This window comes from Lissotriton vulgaris, chromosome 5 (genome assembly GCF_964263255.1).
Source record: "Lissotriton vulgaris chromosome 5, aLisVul1.2, whole genome shotgun sequence".
In the NCBI taxonomy this organism is placed as follows: domain Eukaryota; kingdom Metazoa; phylum Chordata; class Amphibia; order Caudata; family Salamandridae; genus Lissotriton; species Lissotriton vulgaris.
In genome coordinates this window covers 357060327-357074171 of record NC_141693.1, presented here as the reverse complement: position 1 = coordinate 357074171, position 13845 = coordinate 357060327, and the positions used below count along the sequence as shown (strand labels likewise).

The window sequence follows — 13845 nt, the reverse complement described above, 5'->3', positions numbered from 1 at the left end:
TAGCAACTAAAGTGTGGGTCTGAGAACTTTGCATCTCCTACTGTATTTCAGTCCCCAAAATGTTATAAATTGATTGTAAGTTGTGGCTTCTATTACACCTCGGAGTGTCACAAGGTGGTCGCAAACTTCTACAATAGACTGACATAGTAACTGTTACCATTTGACATTAAGGCCTATCGCACTCAATGGGTCAGAGTTATGTTAATGGTGTGGTCAATATCTCGCTAGGAAGGTGCTAGAGACTTCAGGTTTACATTTTGTTTCCTTTCTACAAGTGTATATAATGGTTCTTAAACTTTTTGACTTTTGATATTAAAGCCCCGGCTAAATTGCCCCTTCCAAATCTAATTACAAAGATGTGAACGGCAAACGGAGATCAGAAGACAGTACGGAATAATTGGACCCACGTGTCAATAAGATGTAAATTATCTAAAAAGATATTTATGGCGTAGCTCATGTGCAGAACCTTAGCCACAAAGGGTCACCGTTGTGCAGTAATCATAAATATTGACACACAGATTTGAAATATGACTAAAATCTCAGCCTGTGGTCCAGGTCAGAAAGTCCTTGACAGAAAGCGTTGATTGATAGGTGTAGAATAACCTACCACTTCCAGTAATGTCTAAAAGTCAGGTATCTAGCAATGTAGCCCTGGCAGGATTATGATCTGAAAAGGAGACTTGCTCAGGCCACTAGGTACATTAATATTAATGCTCCTTTGGGACAGTATCGGACTAAAATGCTCATTTGTGTGCAGCCATACAGAGCCAGCCTTTTTGTATCTCACTGTAAGAGGCTTCCCCTATTATATTAATGTTTTACTATGCTGAACATCCACAATTAAAGATGGAAACAAAGTTGGTGCACCAGGGGGCATCCTCTCCCATGCACTCACCTTCAGCCTTCGCCCACTTCAGAATGGATTCCACTTCATTGCCCTGGGTGGTATTGCACTGGCCCCGGACGGCGGCAGCATTCACCCCCACCGTACCTTCATTAGCTTTCACTCCACAGAGATAGGCAGTAGCCGTACCTGCACTGTCAGGCACCTGAGCATTAGTGTTGTATGTCTAAAAAAAACAAAAAAACAGGGTTATAAGCACAGCTTTCAGCTGCCCAACACTGCCTCACATTAAGAAGACATGTATGGGTCTGAGCTACAAACCGACGAGTACCAGACATCTGGTCACATCAGAGCAACAACGTCAAAGATGCTACAACTCTTTTTAAATTAATTTCAACACATAAAGAAATCACTTAACAACAACATGCAGGGTATTGGACCCATTGGTAGATGCCAACCTGAAGATAATAATTCTGCCTGAAAGTGTGAGCAAATGCCCAAGTAACAGATACACGTGTATTGGTCAAATGGACCCTGTTGCACCTAATTCAAGAGGATTCCATTCGCCTGGTGAACGCGTTTTAAGACTATACTGGAATGGGACCTTGAGTCAAGGAATGCACCTGATAAATAGTTGACCTGATCAATGTATTTGTAGTAACAGGGGGGGTACAGAAACTTGTCAAAGGCACAAATGATTGTTAAGTTTCCTGAAAGAACTGAGCCTTCTTTAGTAAAGAAATACTACTCTAATTACCTTTAGCTTCCGAGATGTAGTTTCCCATGGTCCTCAAGCTGTCAGTGATGACTAGGGAGCATCAGTGGTAGTGATGTCATTTACCACTAATGTTCTGCAATTCAAGTTACAACTGCATTAAATTGAATAACTAAGTTACTCTCTTTGTACGCTTGACCCTCCAAGGGTAGTAACGTCAGGCGGTCGAGGTTTACTCAAGGAGGGGGCAGTAGGTTTGGAATTCAGACACTGTATGGCACAGTTATGAAAAATATTGTCCACTGAGAGGTAAAACCTTTAACAAGAATAGATTTTTCTTACAGATGGTAAGCGCGTAGGACAGTTCTCTGAAAGTCTCTTTACCTATTGCACGCATTGCACATGTATCAACACCTGTAACACAGCTAAGGTCTTCCAGGATGCGAATCAAGTTCCTGGCCCAAGAGGTATCTTGCATAATAAGACTACTTTCTCTCCTGGGAGGCAGTAAATGGCAGGAGGATTCTGAGATTCAGCTAACATTCAGCTAGCACTACAGATTGTATATAAAAGACTTTACAATAGGGGTTTGTGTCACAAAGGTTGTGTCCAATTAGCTGTGAAAGGACTCTGCCACGGAAGAGGGGTTGTGGAAGTAATTACTTTCCCATCCAGCCACACTGCTTCCGACTTACATATCCTGTGATGAAAGGTATATGACTGCAAACACAAGGCCACTCGACAGTGCCTTATATAATTCAGCAACATTGATTAAGCAAATGGCTTTACATTTCTCTGCCACAGACTATGTAATATACTATTAACTATAACTGACAGAAAAATGTGTGACACTGTGATGAATCAATACATCATTTGTAGGAAAGGAGTCCAGGTGTTGGACAGAATATTAACTTTCAAGTTTATATAGGTCAGTGGCAGTGACCTAGAAACATTTGTTAGCAGGGGTAAATCTTTAAATATAATATTAACCAATGTGGGTCAGGTCCTTCCAGCATGAGACTGTCTTAGGACAGCTTGTACTTTAAGTGGATTATTAACTTCTGAAGTTAGGGAGATCTGACGCCCTTCACTGCAAAGTTGATCATTATGAGCGAAGTTAGGGCAGTCCGTGCGTGGAATAAAATACTACCCCTCCGGCTAGGATACAAGGGTCTATAAATGAGTTATGGACATGAAGTAATAACTATTTAAAGATGAAGATATATTCCGGTTCTAAAGATTCAGAGTGGTGAACACTGATCATACCGACAGCACCCATTCTATAGAATGCTTGGGTTGATGAGGCAAAAGGCACCACAGCAAGGACCAGGCAGGTTAGGAGAGCTGTAGTACTTCAAAGTACTGGAGGGGGCTACAGTCCTTGGACGTGGGGCAGCAGCCTATGCCTTCACAGTTTGTACATCTTTACACAAGTTGGACCAGGTTTCACCACTTTTGGGAAGGTACATATTTTGCTTGGCAGCCTTGTCCTGCTCCCAACATGCAGAGCAGGGTAATAAAACAAGGACATGGTGAGGTAAGTGTCCTTTATTCAGCACAGTGCCCAACAGATGGGGCACACTCTCGACAATCGACTCTCATCAACAAAGGCTCACACAGTATGAGCATTGTTTGGATACAACATAATAGTGAGGAATGAAGACACAACGCACCTATTCCTTTGTTATGGAAACAAAAGGCACGCAATACAGGCCAAGAAAGGGAACACCAAATAATAAAATCATACACAATGTAATATGTAAAATTAAGATGATCCAGAATAAAACATTTGGAAGGACAGCAATCACTGTGTTTGAGAACTTTAGCACCTACTAAGTTTTATAAAAGGAGTTTTTCAATCTGCCATAAAATTGTAATTTCCCCTTTGCAGGCACATCCTGCGAGGGACACTAGGGCCCACATGCATCAAGCACTTTTTCATTCGCAAACGGTGCGATTCCTTAAAATCGGCCGTTTGCGAATGCAAAAGTGCTTTTTGGGATGCATGAAGCAATTTTAGAATTCGTAACATGTTTGCGAATTCTAAAATTGCGGGTGCTTTTAAGACGTCGCAGATGTGCGATTTCTTAAAAGCAATGCATCATTATTTTAAAAAGTGAAAATTCGCAAATAGGGTGCCAAATTTACCGAGTGGTTGAACCACTCGGTAAATTTGGAAAAAGTGTTTAAAATGTTGAAAATGCTTTTCTTTCAACATTCATGTTACGGACACACATGTCCTTAGGACATGTGTGTGTGCAACATGATGCGAAAAATACATTTCAGGGGTGCATGGGGGGGTCCTTTGGACCCCCCCCTGCACCCATGAAATTTTCTAAGTGCCACTCGCAATTTGCATTGACTCCTATGGGTCCATAGGAATCAATGGGAATTGCGAAAATTAACTTAAGAATTCGGTATTTCTTTGGGATTCGGTAAAAATTGCGATTTTTACCGAATCACAAAGAAATACCGAAAAAAATGATGCATAGCATTTTGCACTTCTTAATTTGCGATTCCTTATTTTTCGCAAATTAAGAAATGCAAAATGACACAATGATGCATGTGGGCCTAGATACCTACTTTCATCAAATAACTCTCACCTGACCAATAAGTTACTTTACACTTGACAACCAGCATGACATTCCAAGATTTGTCCCATCTCGAGTCATCACAATGTGAGAACTGAACTTCACAGTTTAATCAGGTTGCCAAACTAGCAAAGCCTTTGGTGACCCAACCAGGCTTAAGAAGTCTCAATCAGTCCCCTTCCCTGAAATCTGAAACCACAACCTGCTTTCCTCATGCCTTTGCTTGATCTTCTCTTGTTTGAAAGCCATCTGTCCACACTCACATTTTTCAACTCTTTTGGAACCAATCTCCTTCTTAAACTACTGTGGGTTCAACATAGTAACACGATCACTGCCTTTGAGCCAGTGGAAGGGGTTCACATCAGTGAGGGTATGTGGGTGACACAATATAGCCATATCTTATTGCTAGCATACTTCCCAGTCATGTGTCTTATTCCGCTGACTGCATCGGATACAGCAGGACCTTGTGACCCCCCCATACTCTTTTACCAATTACACACAATCACACAATCCTTATACACCACTCCACCCCACACATTACCTATTTCAGTGATCAAATCTAACACAAACACTGTAGCAACCTGTATTATAATTATCTTATTACGTTCTCCCTAGCTGCTCAGCCAGTGTGAATGTGCTGCATGGCATGTTGGTGAGGTGATAATACATGGAATGTTTGGTTGCCTGGGAACCTAGTGTGACAGTTGGATTATGGGCTGAGCAGCAGGCAGACTGCTTCTGGTGGGGCTGCTTCACACGAACCCTACAACTTTGATCTACAACTTAAAAAATCTACCTAAAGTACATCTCGGATACTGGACTTCATTACTACAAACATTCACAACTCTTGTCTATCCCCTCTTAACACCAAATACGTTTCTCCAAAACACATCACCACCCCTGTACTATTCAAATACACCCACCAGCAGTGCTACACATACAAATCTTTCACAGAAAACCACTACATCGAGATCTCCTCTCACTTCTCCATAAAACCAAAAACACACACATCTCAATATATTATATTCCTTACACATATATTTCCTTACTATGTATTAATGTATCTATTTTTTACTTAAGCCCTATTGTACACAAAAAAATTAATCTCTCGAAATCTTTACTCTGTCCTACCATCACCCAACACCTCTATCAATTTATCCTATATCTTCACTCTCTCTCAGCCTAAACACTTCCTAGACTCCTCCCTTCTGTATACCTCCTGGCTCACCCTAAACATCAGTTTACCACTAGGGTCTCCCAAACAACCCTACTAAATTGTCCCTCATGTTATCTCTCCTCGGACTCATCCCAAACCTCATTTTTTTACTCTGATTCTCTTTCTCCCTAACCCCTTCCTACAGGCTCTTCCCTCCTCCATCTCTCCGTTTACTCATCTCAGATCTCAACTTACTACTACGATCTCCCAATTAACACTTCTGGTTTTCTTCCCTCTTCTATCCCTCCATTACTCTATTAAATCCAAGTAGAAGACTCACATGTCCTCCATTCATATTAACTTGTACCTCCCTGTACTAATACTAATACTATACTCATATTTCCCTATACTAATTCACCACTAATGTTTTTGGGTTCCGGAGTGGCGTGCTGCTCACTGAAAAGCACTTTGACGCCTCGTCAGGGGTAGTATACGCTATATAGATACAATTACAATCACCAACACTATGCAGTCCTTGAAAATTTCTACCAAATTTCCTTTGAAATCTGTAATCACAATCTGCTTTCCTTGGTAATGCCATTCTTGATATTCTCTTATACAATTGCCACTTTAGAAGCTATCTGTCAATAGTCACATTGTGTAACTCTTTTCGGACCAATCTCCTCCTTGTTCACAATAGTGACAGGTTCTATGCCCTTGAGAAATCAGAAGGTTACTCACCTCAGTGAGAGTATTCGGGGTGACACAATATAACTTAATCTTACAGAGAACATGCTCTTTCCATCCATGTACATTAGTGCGTGACCAAGCGGTGCAATCCTTCTAAAGAACAAAATTGAACCTCTCTACGAAATCATTTCACTGATTACAAAATATCAAAGGCAACCTCTTCCCAGAGTCGCCCTGGCCAAGAAGCATGAGTGAGAGGAGTCAGTCCGGCTTTAAGCATTCTATCACTATAACCGCACTACACGCATTCTCTAATCCACCTGCTGCCATTTTATCCAGAAGTCACACAAAAACCAACCTGCCTGGTACATAAATTGAAGTAAGATATCACATAAATAATTTCAAAGCTCCGTAAGTTGCCATTAGATCCAGACCTGGACACCAAAAGTGCTCTTTCAATCTTCTTTTCATGGAAGGCATGGATGGGTGCCCTTCATGAGCAACACTCAGAATTGTATTGCAAATGGCTATAGAAGGCACAAATGTACCTACTTTGAATAGTAAAATTCCTCCCGTCTCCAGGTCAATGGCCATATTCCAGTATGATAATGTCTCTGGAGCACTATCCACGCACTCTGTCCAGCCTTTCACTACCCATTCCTTTGCACAGATATTCAAATCATCATTCTTTTTCAACTCCTTCAATTGTTTATCAGAAATAAATTTCACAACAGGAGAAATGTCCTCTCCAAAAGGAGCCATAACTTGTAAATGTAAATGTAAATGTATAGGCATTTATATAGCGCACTACTTACCCGGAGGGTCCCAAGGCGCTTCGACCGCTGCGAAACCCTTCCTGGCTTCCCTGAGAGATGGTCCCTTAATGGGTATCTCCAGGGTGAGACCAGGCATCCCCGGCGGTCTGGTGGGGCCGTTAGTGAAGATGAGGCAAGCTAATGCCCAGAGTTGCCGAATGTGATCGCTGATCAGAGTGGGCACCGAGGCGAGAGAATTATCGAGTCCGCTGACCCTGGTCCAGAAACCTGCCGCGCCGGGAATCGATCCCTGGTCCCGGGCCGTCCTCTGCTCTCGGGTCTGCCGCCTCGAACCAGTGAGCCACACTACTTCACTTCCATATCTTAGTTGTTCTTATTCATAATGTCACGACCGGTAACATCTTCATGTAAGGTTAACCTTAACATGTGGCCCCCCCTTGCAAGTGTGGTGAGATCATTTGGGTTGGAGGTGTTGTCATATGCGGACGACACCCAAATAATGGTCTCTATTACACATATGGTAAAGGACTGTGCCTTCAATTTCAGGAACTGTATGGAGGCTGTTTCCCAATGGATGGTGGAAAATTTCCTGAAGTTGAATGGAGAGAAGACCGAGGTCCTGATCTTTGGGAAGGATCGGGAAATCTGGTCCAGTGAGTTGTGGCCGTTCGTGCTCGGGGAGTGCTCTTGTCCGGCCTCCCATGGGAAAAACTTGGGGGTGATAGTGGATACTGCCCTCTCCCTAGATCTTCAGGTAAACAGGACTGTCTCCACCTGTTTCGGCATTATTAGGACCCTTAGGAAGATCTCCCACTATCTTTCCCCTGATGCACGTAAGCAGGCCACTATGGCATTAGTGTCTTCTAGACTGGGTTATTGCAATGCCCTTTTCATGGGCATTAACAGGAGCCTCATCCATCGGCTCCAAATGGTACAGAACGCGGCAGCAAGGCTGGTGCTGAATCTTCCTAGACATAATTCAGCCAAGGCCGTGCTTAGGAGCCTGCACTGGCTTCCGATGGACCGCAGGATCACTTTCAAGATCCTGTGTTTAGCCCATGAAGCCTTTTATGATGCCGGCTCTGAAGACATCAAGTCGCTTGTCCAGCATTATGCCCCCAGTAGACCCCTTTGATCTTTACATAAAAACCTTCTTGTTGTTCCTAGGTTTCAGAAGGTCAAATGGGGTGGCAGAGCCTTCTTCACGGCTGCGCCCAAACTGTGGAACTCTCTCCCTCTTGAGATCTCCGGCCAGGCCTCTTGTTATTTCGCAAGGCCTTAAAAACCTGGCTTTTTTCCTGATACCTTTGCTTAAGCTCTATTTTTCCTGTGTCCGGTTGCCCCGCACCAGCGCCTTGATGCCCTTGGGCTAAGTCTGCGCTTTACAAGACTACATTTATTCATTCATTCATTCATTAACAGACAATCAGCAGTCACTCTGAATTTTCCTGGTACATACTCTACAAGAAAACAATACACCTGCAATGTGTAAATTACTTCACAATCTGGGCATTGGCATTTCAACATCCTCCTGGGGACTGGATGCCTCTAGGAGATTTGAAGGTCAGTACGCAGAAAATAACAATTGCCCTAAATATAATCATAGAAGTGCTCAAACGCCCACACACAGCCTACCAGTTCCCTCTAAATCACAGCACAGCTCTGCTCTGTGGCATTCAATGTTTCAGAGGCAAACGGCACTTTCCATTCCGGTTTCCCATTTCTCTGAGAGAAAACTGTTCCCAGCCCATATAAACTGGTGTCCACTGTTATCACATCTTCTTTGCCCACAAAGAAATGTTTGCAAGTTGGCGTATAAATGATGCCTGACTTGATTTTTTCAAGAGCCTATCTTTGTGCAAGGAAATTAAGCATATTTCCTTATAAATAGTCTCATAGGTTCCATTATTTTTTCTACAAATCTAATCACAGATCTACTGTGGTGCTCATGTAATCCAGAAAAAGACAGCATTTTCCTGGCTGTCAGTAGGTCAGTAGGTGATGTTTTCTGAATAGCTGCAACAATCAGGCCCTTTGGCTATTCTTCCTCTAATCTCTATGTCCCAAATATACCACTTTTTCTGAAACAGCTTGCACTTTTCACTCCTGGTGGCGAAACACTTCTCTTTCAGATATTTTCACACCTTCTGCATGTGCTCCCTGTGTTCCTTCTCTTGCTCAGAAAAACAAGATATCACCTTGGAAGCACTTCATATACATGTCAACGTCTCTAACAATGAGAAACATGGCCTTTGATATACTGAAGCCAAGCCAAAAAGCATCCTCCGAAACTGGTATGGGCCAAATGCAGTGAGGAAAGCAGTAAGATATTTTGATTCTGGAGTCAGTAACGCTTGGTGATACGCAGAGTGTTTAAATCAAGGGTGGAGACCCACTCACCACTTCCAAACTAAAAACAAATTCAATCATGTTAGGCTGAGGAGGATTATGCACATTTAACGCTCTGAGGTCTACACATATTTTCAATTAGTAGTCTGATATTCTGGCTAAAACTTTCAACCCCACTCCTTGCCCTCTATAGAACTCCTATGGAATCTTTGCTTCACAATTAGATTTTTTGTGAGAACCCCTTTAATAATAACCCAAGAATTTCAGAGAATATGGACCACCTCTGTCCCTGCCAAAACGAAGCAGTTAATTACCTGTAGAAGCACTTTTGACAGCTTGAAGAAGTTTCAGGATTCATAATCTATACATTTTTCTGTCATCTGGCTGTTCGGGCAAGAATTGTCTCTACTTGTCTTTTTATGTTTTTGACCTTATCCATTCATTGAACATTTGGTGTTCGGTCCCTCCTCGGATAATGTCAGACATATGCACCAGAAGCTCCTTGGCCTGGACCGCATTTTCAGATTTCTTTTTAGGTTTCGTCTGCACAGCGCTTGGGCTGTGCTTGTGAAATCTATTGTTTTTAATATAAACTTAAAAGAGGCATACATCCCACCCCCTCTCTTTCCTGGCTTTTCATTGACTCCTGTGCTTGCCACTTACTTTTCCTTCATTTCTCTTGGCTGTAGCATATTTTCTAACATTTACCAATGCTTGTTCCTCGTCTGCTTCTCTTATCAGTTTCCCATAGCCGAAATACTGTCAACATCCACTTTGGTGGAACAGTTTTTTCATAAAGATTTGCATCTTTCTGCTTTTTCGTCTTGCAGCAGATCTATATAGCGCAACTTATCAGCTGGAGAGATTAACAGCCCGATTCATGAAGCTAAATTGCGCTCGCAAAGGGCCAGATTCTAAGAATCTGGCCCTTTGCGAGTGCAATTTTTGCATTTGGGATTCATCATCCCAAATGCAAAAATCGCTATTTGCGAAATAGCATATTTGCGAGGAATGGGATTTAAGGAATCTCTATTAGAGATTCCTTAAATGAAATTCATTAACCAATTGGAAATTGCGAATTCGCAATATTTGGTCGCTATTTACCACGAAGTCTGACTTTGTGGTAAATATAGCGACAAAATAGTAAAAAGCACTTTAGTGCATTTTTTTCTGTTGCATGTTACACACACACATGTCCTTTGGACATGTGTGTGCGGAACACCTGTTTAAATTTGCATTTCAGGGGTGCCACAGGGTGTCCTTTGGGCACCCCTGGCACCCTTGAAATCGCTATCTTATTTGCGATTAGCTATTTGCTAATCGCAAATAAGGAATAACTCCCCATTCATTCCTATGGGCCTAAAGGCCCATAGGAATGAATGGGGAGTATTCCTTATTTGCAATTAGTTTGCTAATCGCAAATAAGGAATGTGTAGGAATCGCAATTTATTTTGCCATTCCTACATGAATCCCATTTTGCAAGTCTGTAATAGCGATTCCTTATGAATCGCTATTAAAGACTCGCAAAACGGGTCTTTGATGAATCTACCAGTAAGTATCCAGAATCACAGGTTGTTGTGCAGCTGAAACTCGAACCGATATCCCCAGCTCTTGAGTCAGCAGTGTTGGCCAAGGCGCCCCATCCTCTCCACTCCTGTGATACTTGTCAGGGAGCTCTTTCCTTTATTCCGGCGGTGATTGATAAAAACAGCGAATTATTATTATTAATCACATAGGCGAAATCGATGCATTACCAATGTTTTCCCCTTCGGAGGCCCTCATGTTGTTTTGGCTTTCTCTGCGGTGCATTGATGTACCCTCCCTCCACCCATTTGCAAATTCATGTTCTTTTCCGCAGAAGCAGACAGATTGCATGTGAATCCAGAAAATTCTTCAAGCTGCATAACTACTCCCACTAATAAGTAACAAAGTCATTTTGTAACGTGAATCGTTTACGAATCCACATACTGTGCATTAATTCAGTAGTGGTATTCCTCACTCTAGCAGGTTGGGTTGAAAAGAGTTTGTATTTGCAAACAGGTGTCTATAAGTACCTTTTGTCCACATGTGTGTCATTGTAGTGTTTCGGAAACATCTGCGCAGAAGAATAAAAAGTGGCTGCCATGAAGATGGTGGAAGCTGGTAAACTTTGAAAGGGGTGGGTCTCAAATATCTACCACAAACAATATTGAGGGAGTGAGGCAGGCAAGTATGACTCTCTCTTTGGGGTTCCAGAGGCAATCAGAGAAAATGTTTTAAAAAACTGGGCTAAACTTGCCACTTTTCTGCACAAATGTCACAAAGGTTGGATGTAAATACAGAGGTTCCTAATGAAATATTTATTAATGTAATATGTTCGTGGTGTGTCAGGTAAGATTACCATTCACAGTGGCATTGTGGTTTCACCCTCCCCAAGAACACTTTGGTTAGAATGGATCATACATATTTGCTAACGCAGTATCTTCCATAATCTGTCAATGTGCACCATTTTCCTGTGCCTTATTCCCCTCGTGTAATCACTACCCTCCTGTGTGCGCCCATCTCCCTCCTGTAGCCCTCATTTTCTCATGTACTCCATTTTCTCCTTGCAATCAAGGCACTTTCCTGTCTGCAACATTCTCCTCCTGTAATCAATTCTTTCTGGAGTGTACGGTCCTCAAGTGTGCAATCAATTCTTTCTGGAGTGTACGGTCCTCAAGTGTGCACTATGCAGTTTGTTAAATATCATTCTCTTGGCTACACCTTTATAACCCCATGTCATATATGTCCAGCCACGGCCCGTGTAGGGCGTGCCACCGGGCGGTGATGTGGGGCGGGGGAGGGGCAGGGTGGGGCTTGTAAAATGCAGGATACGGACGATTTCAGGTAAGTACGGGGAAAAAATAATACGAATTTTGCTGTGCGCTCTGCATCACATTTGGCGATGCAGCGCGCGCAGCGAAATTCGTATTATTTTATTTTTTCGTTACTTACCTGAAATCGTCCGTATCCCGCATTTTACAACCCCCCGCCCTGCATCTCCCCATCACCACGTCACCTCCCGGAGGCACACCCTATACAGGCTGTGACTGTATATGCCCGTATCCCCTCTACATAGTGTGCTTCACTCTGCTCCCATGTGAACACTGCCTACCCTCCTCCTTCTCGAGACCCTGTTCAGGAAATAAATAGTGGAGTTGATTAGGGACATCTCCTCTGCATCAGTATAAATGTTGATTTCTGGTCATGGTGTCTATGTGTCTGGATTTAAGTTGGTTCGTGTGCCTGTATGTGTCCTTATGAAGATATGTGCATGTATAGAGTGTGCTTCCTTGTAGGCATGCACAAGCCACATCTATTGGCTTGATCATTTCTGGATTCAAACAGTTTCTGAATTCTTCACCCTGCGTTCTTGGTCTGGTTACTTTTTGGAGCTTGGCCGTCACCCCACCATACATCTCCTCCTCTCCCCACCCCATGCCCTGTAGAGTTGGGTGTGTACACACATGTGTATGTTACATTGATTTACACGCATGGCAACCCAAGGTGGAAAGAATACTGTGGAGATCATTCTTGTGGTGAAAAATGTACATTTACCACCAAACAGCCCACATTGCAAACTACCATAGTGGTGGTCAGCATTCATCCTGAGAAAATATCTAAGAATATCGGCCATGGGTGTGGAGTGAAGGACCTTGAACCAGACGTTAGACTAAGAGACCTGCAGTTCTGGTGGACGTGACCTTAAGTATGTCTTTCATTACCCTGTCTTATACCCCAGGGGTTCTGCACCACCTTGTTTCTATATCAACTGGGCTGGCCAGCCAGCTATAACATTCATCTTTATATGAAAACGTGTTAGTTTCGTGTGTACACTCTTTGTAAACAACAGTCTTGATTTAATGGATAAGCACATGACTTTCCTTTGTTGCTTGACCATAGAAATGCCACGAATGCTCAGGTTAGGGCCAGTGTCATAATGTAAATAATACCCTTACTCTAAAAGTTAATGAGAGTACTTAAACTTTCCCTTGGAAGCCCTGCTTCAATGGTATACAAGTGTCCTGGAGAAAGATGAATGGTGGGCAACACCATTTTGCACCAGCTATAAGCTGAGAAGGGACACTGGCAAAAAAGGAGCAAGCACCATTTCCACCGAGTCATAATGTAAGCACAATTGCTAAAACCAGTGAAAATTGCTTTTGCACCTATTTGAGCCCCAGCTGGATCTGAATTGCCCACACCAATCAGGAATCACTTAGGAATTTTACATTTCAAATCTTGTGAGAAGAATGAGGGTTCGTGAAGGGAATAAAACATATTTAAATCTGAGTTTCAATGGTCAGCAGGTCACATTTTTAAATTCCGACAAAACCAGCATATCAGTTCCACCATCGCGGCCAAGAAATAGAATATCATATAATGGAAAATAATAAAACTTATTTACAGCATTTAGTACCCGCAAATGTGTGTTATTAAGCGGTATATAAAATAAGTCTTTGTCACTTTTACTTCTCTTTTCAAATGAATCAATCCTACCCCTTGAAATCTGTTCCTGCTCAACGGTAGACATTGCCAGTCTGAAGTAGATCCAGCAAATCAATTCACGCCTGATTTACACCGAGGTTATACCTAATGTAAATTAAACCTAACTGTATCTTAACCAAGGAGGATAAGCTACAACTTAGCACAAGTGCCTTTTCTACATACAGCAATAGGATAATATCTATATCCCTGTTTCACTT

The 13845-nt window shown here is 42.4% G+C and overlaps 1 protein-coding gene across 4 annotated transcripts in view; it reads right to left on the bottom strand.

Annotated features, from left to right (window-relative positions):
• LOC147710895 (alkaline phosphatase, tissue-nonspecific isozyme-like) overlaps positions 1 to 13845 on the bottom strand; it is a 380338-nt gene that overhangs the window by 142887 nt on the left and 223606 nt on the right. For all 4 annotated transcript variants that reach the window (XM_086921666.1, XM_086921667.1, XM_086921668.1 and 1 more), the window contains one exon: positions 896 to 1070. In XM_086921666.1, coding sequence (XP_086777792.1) covers positions 896 to 1070 — 175 coding nt within the window. The remainder of the gene's footprint in view (positions 1 to 895; positions 1071 to 13845) is intronic.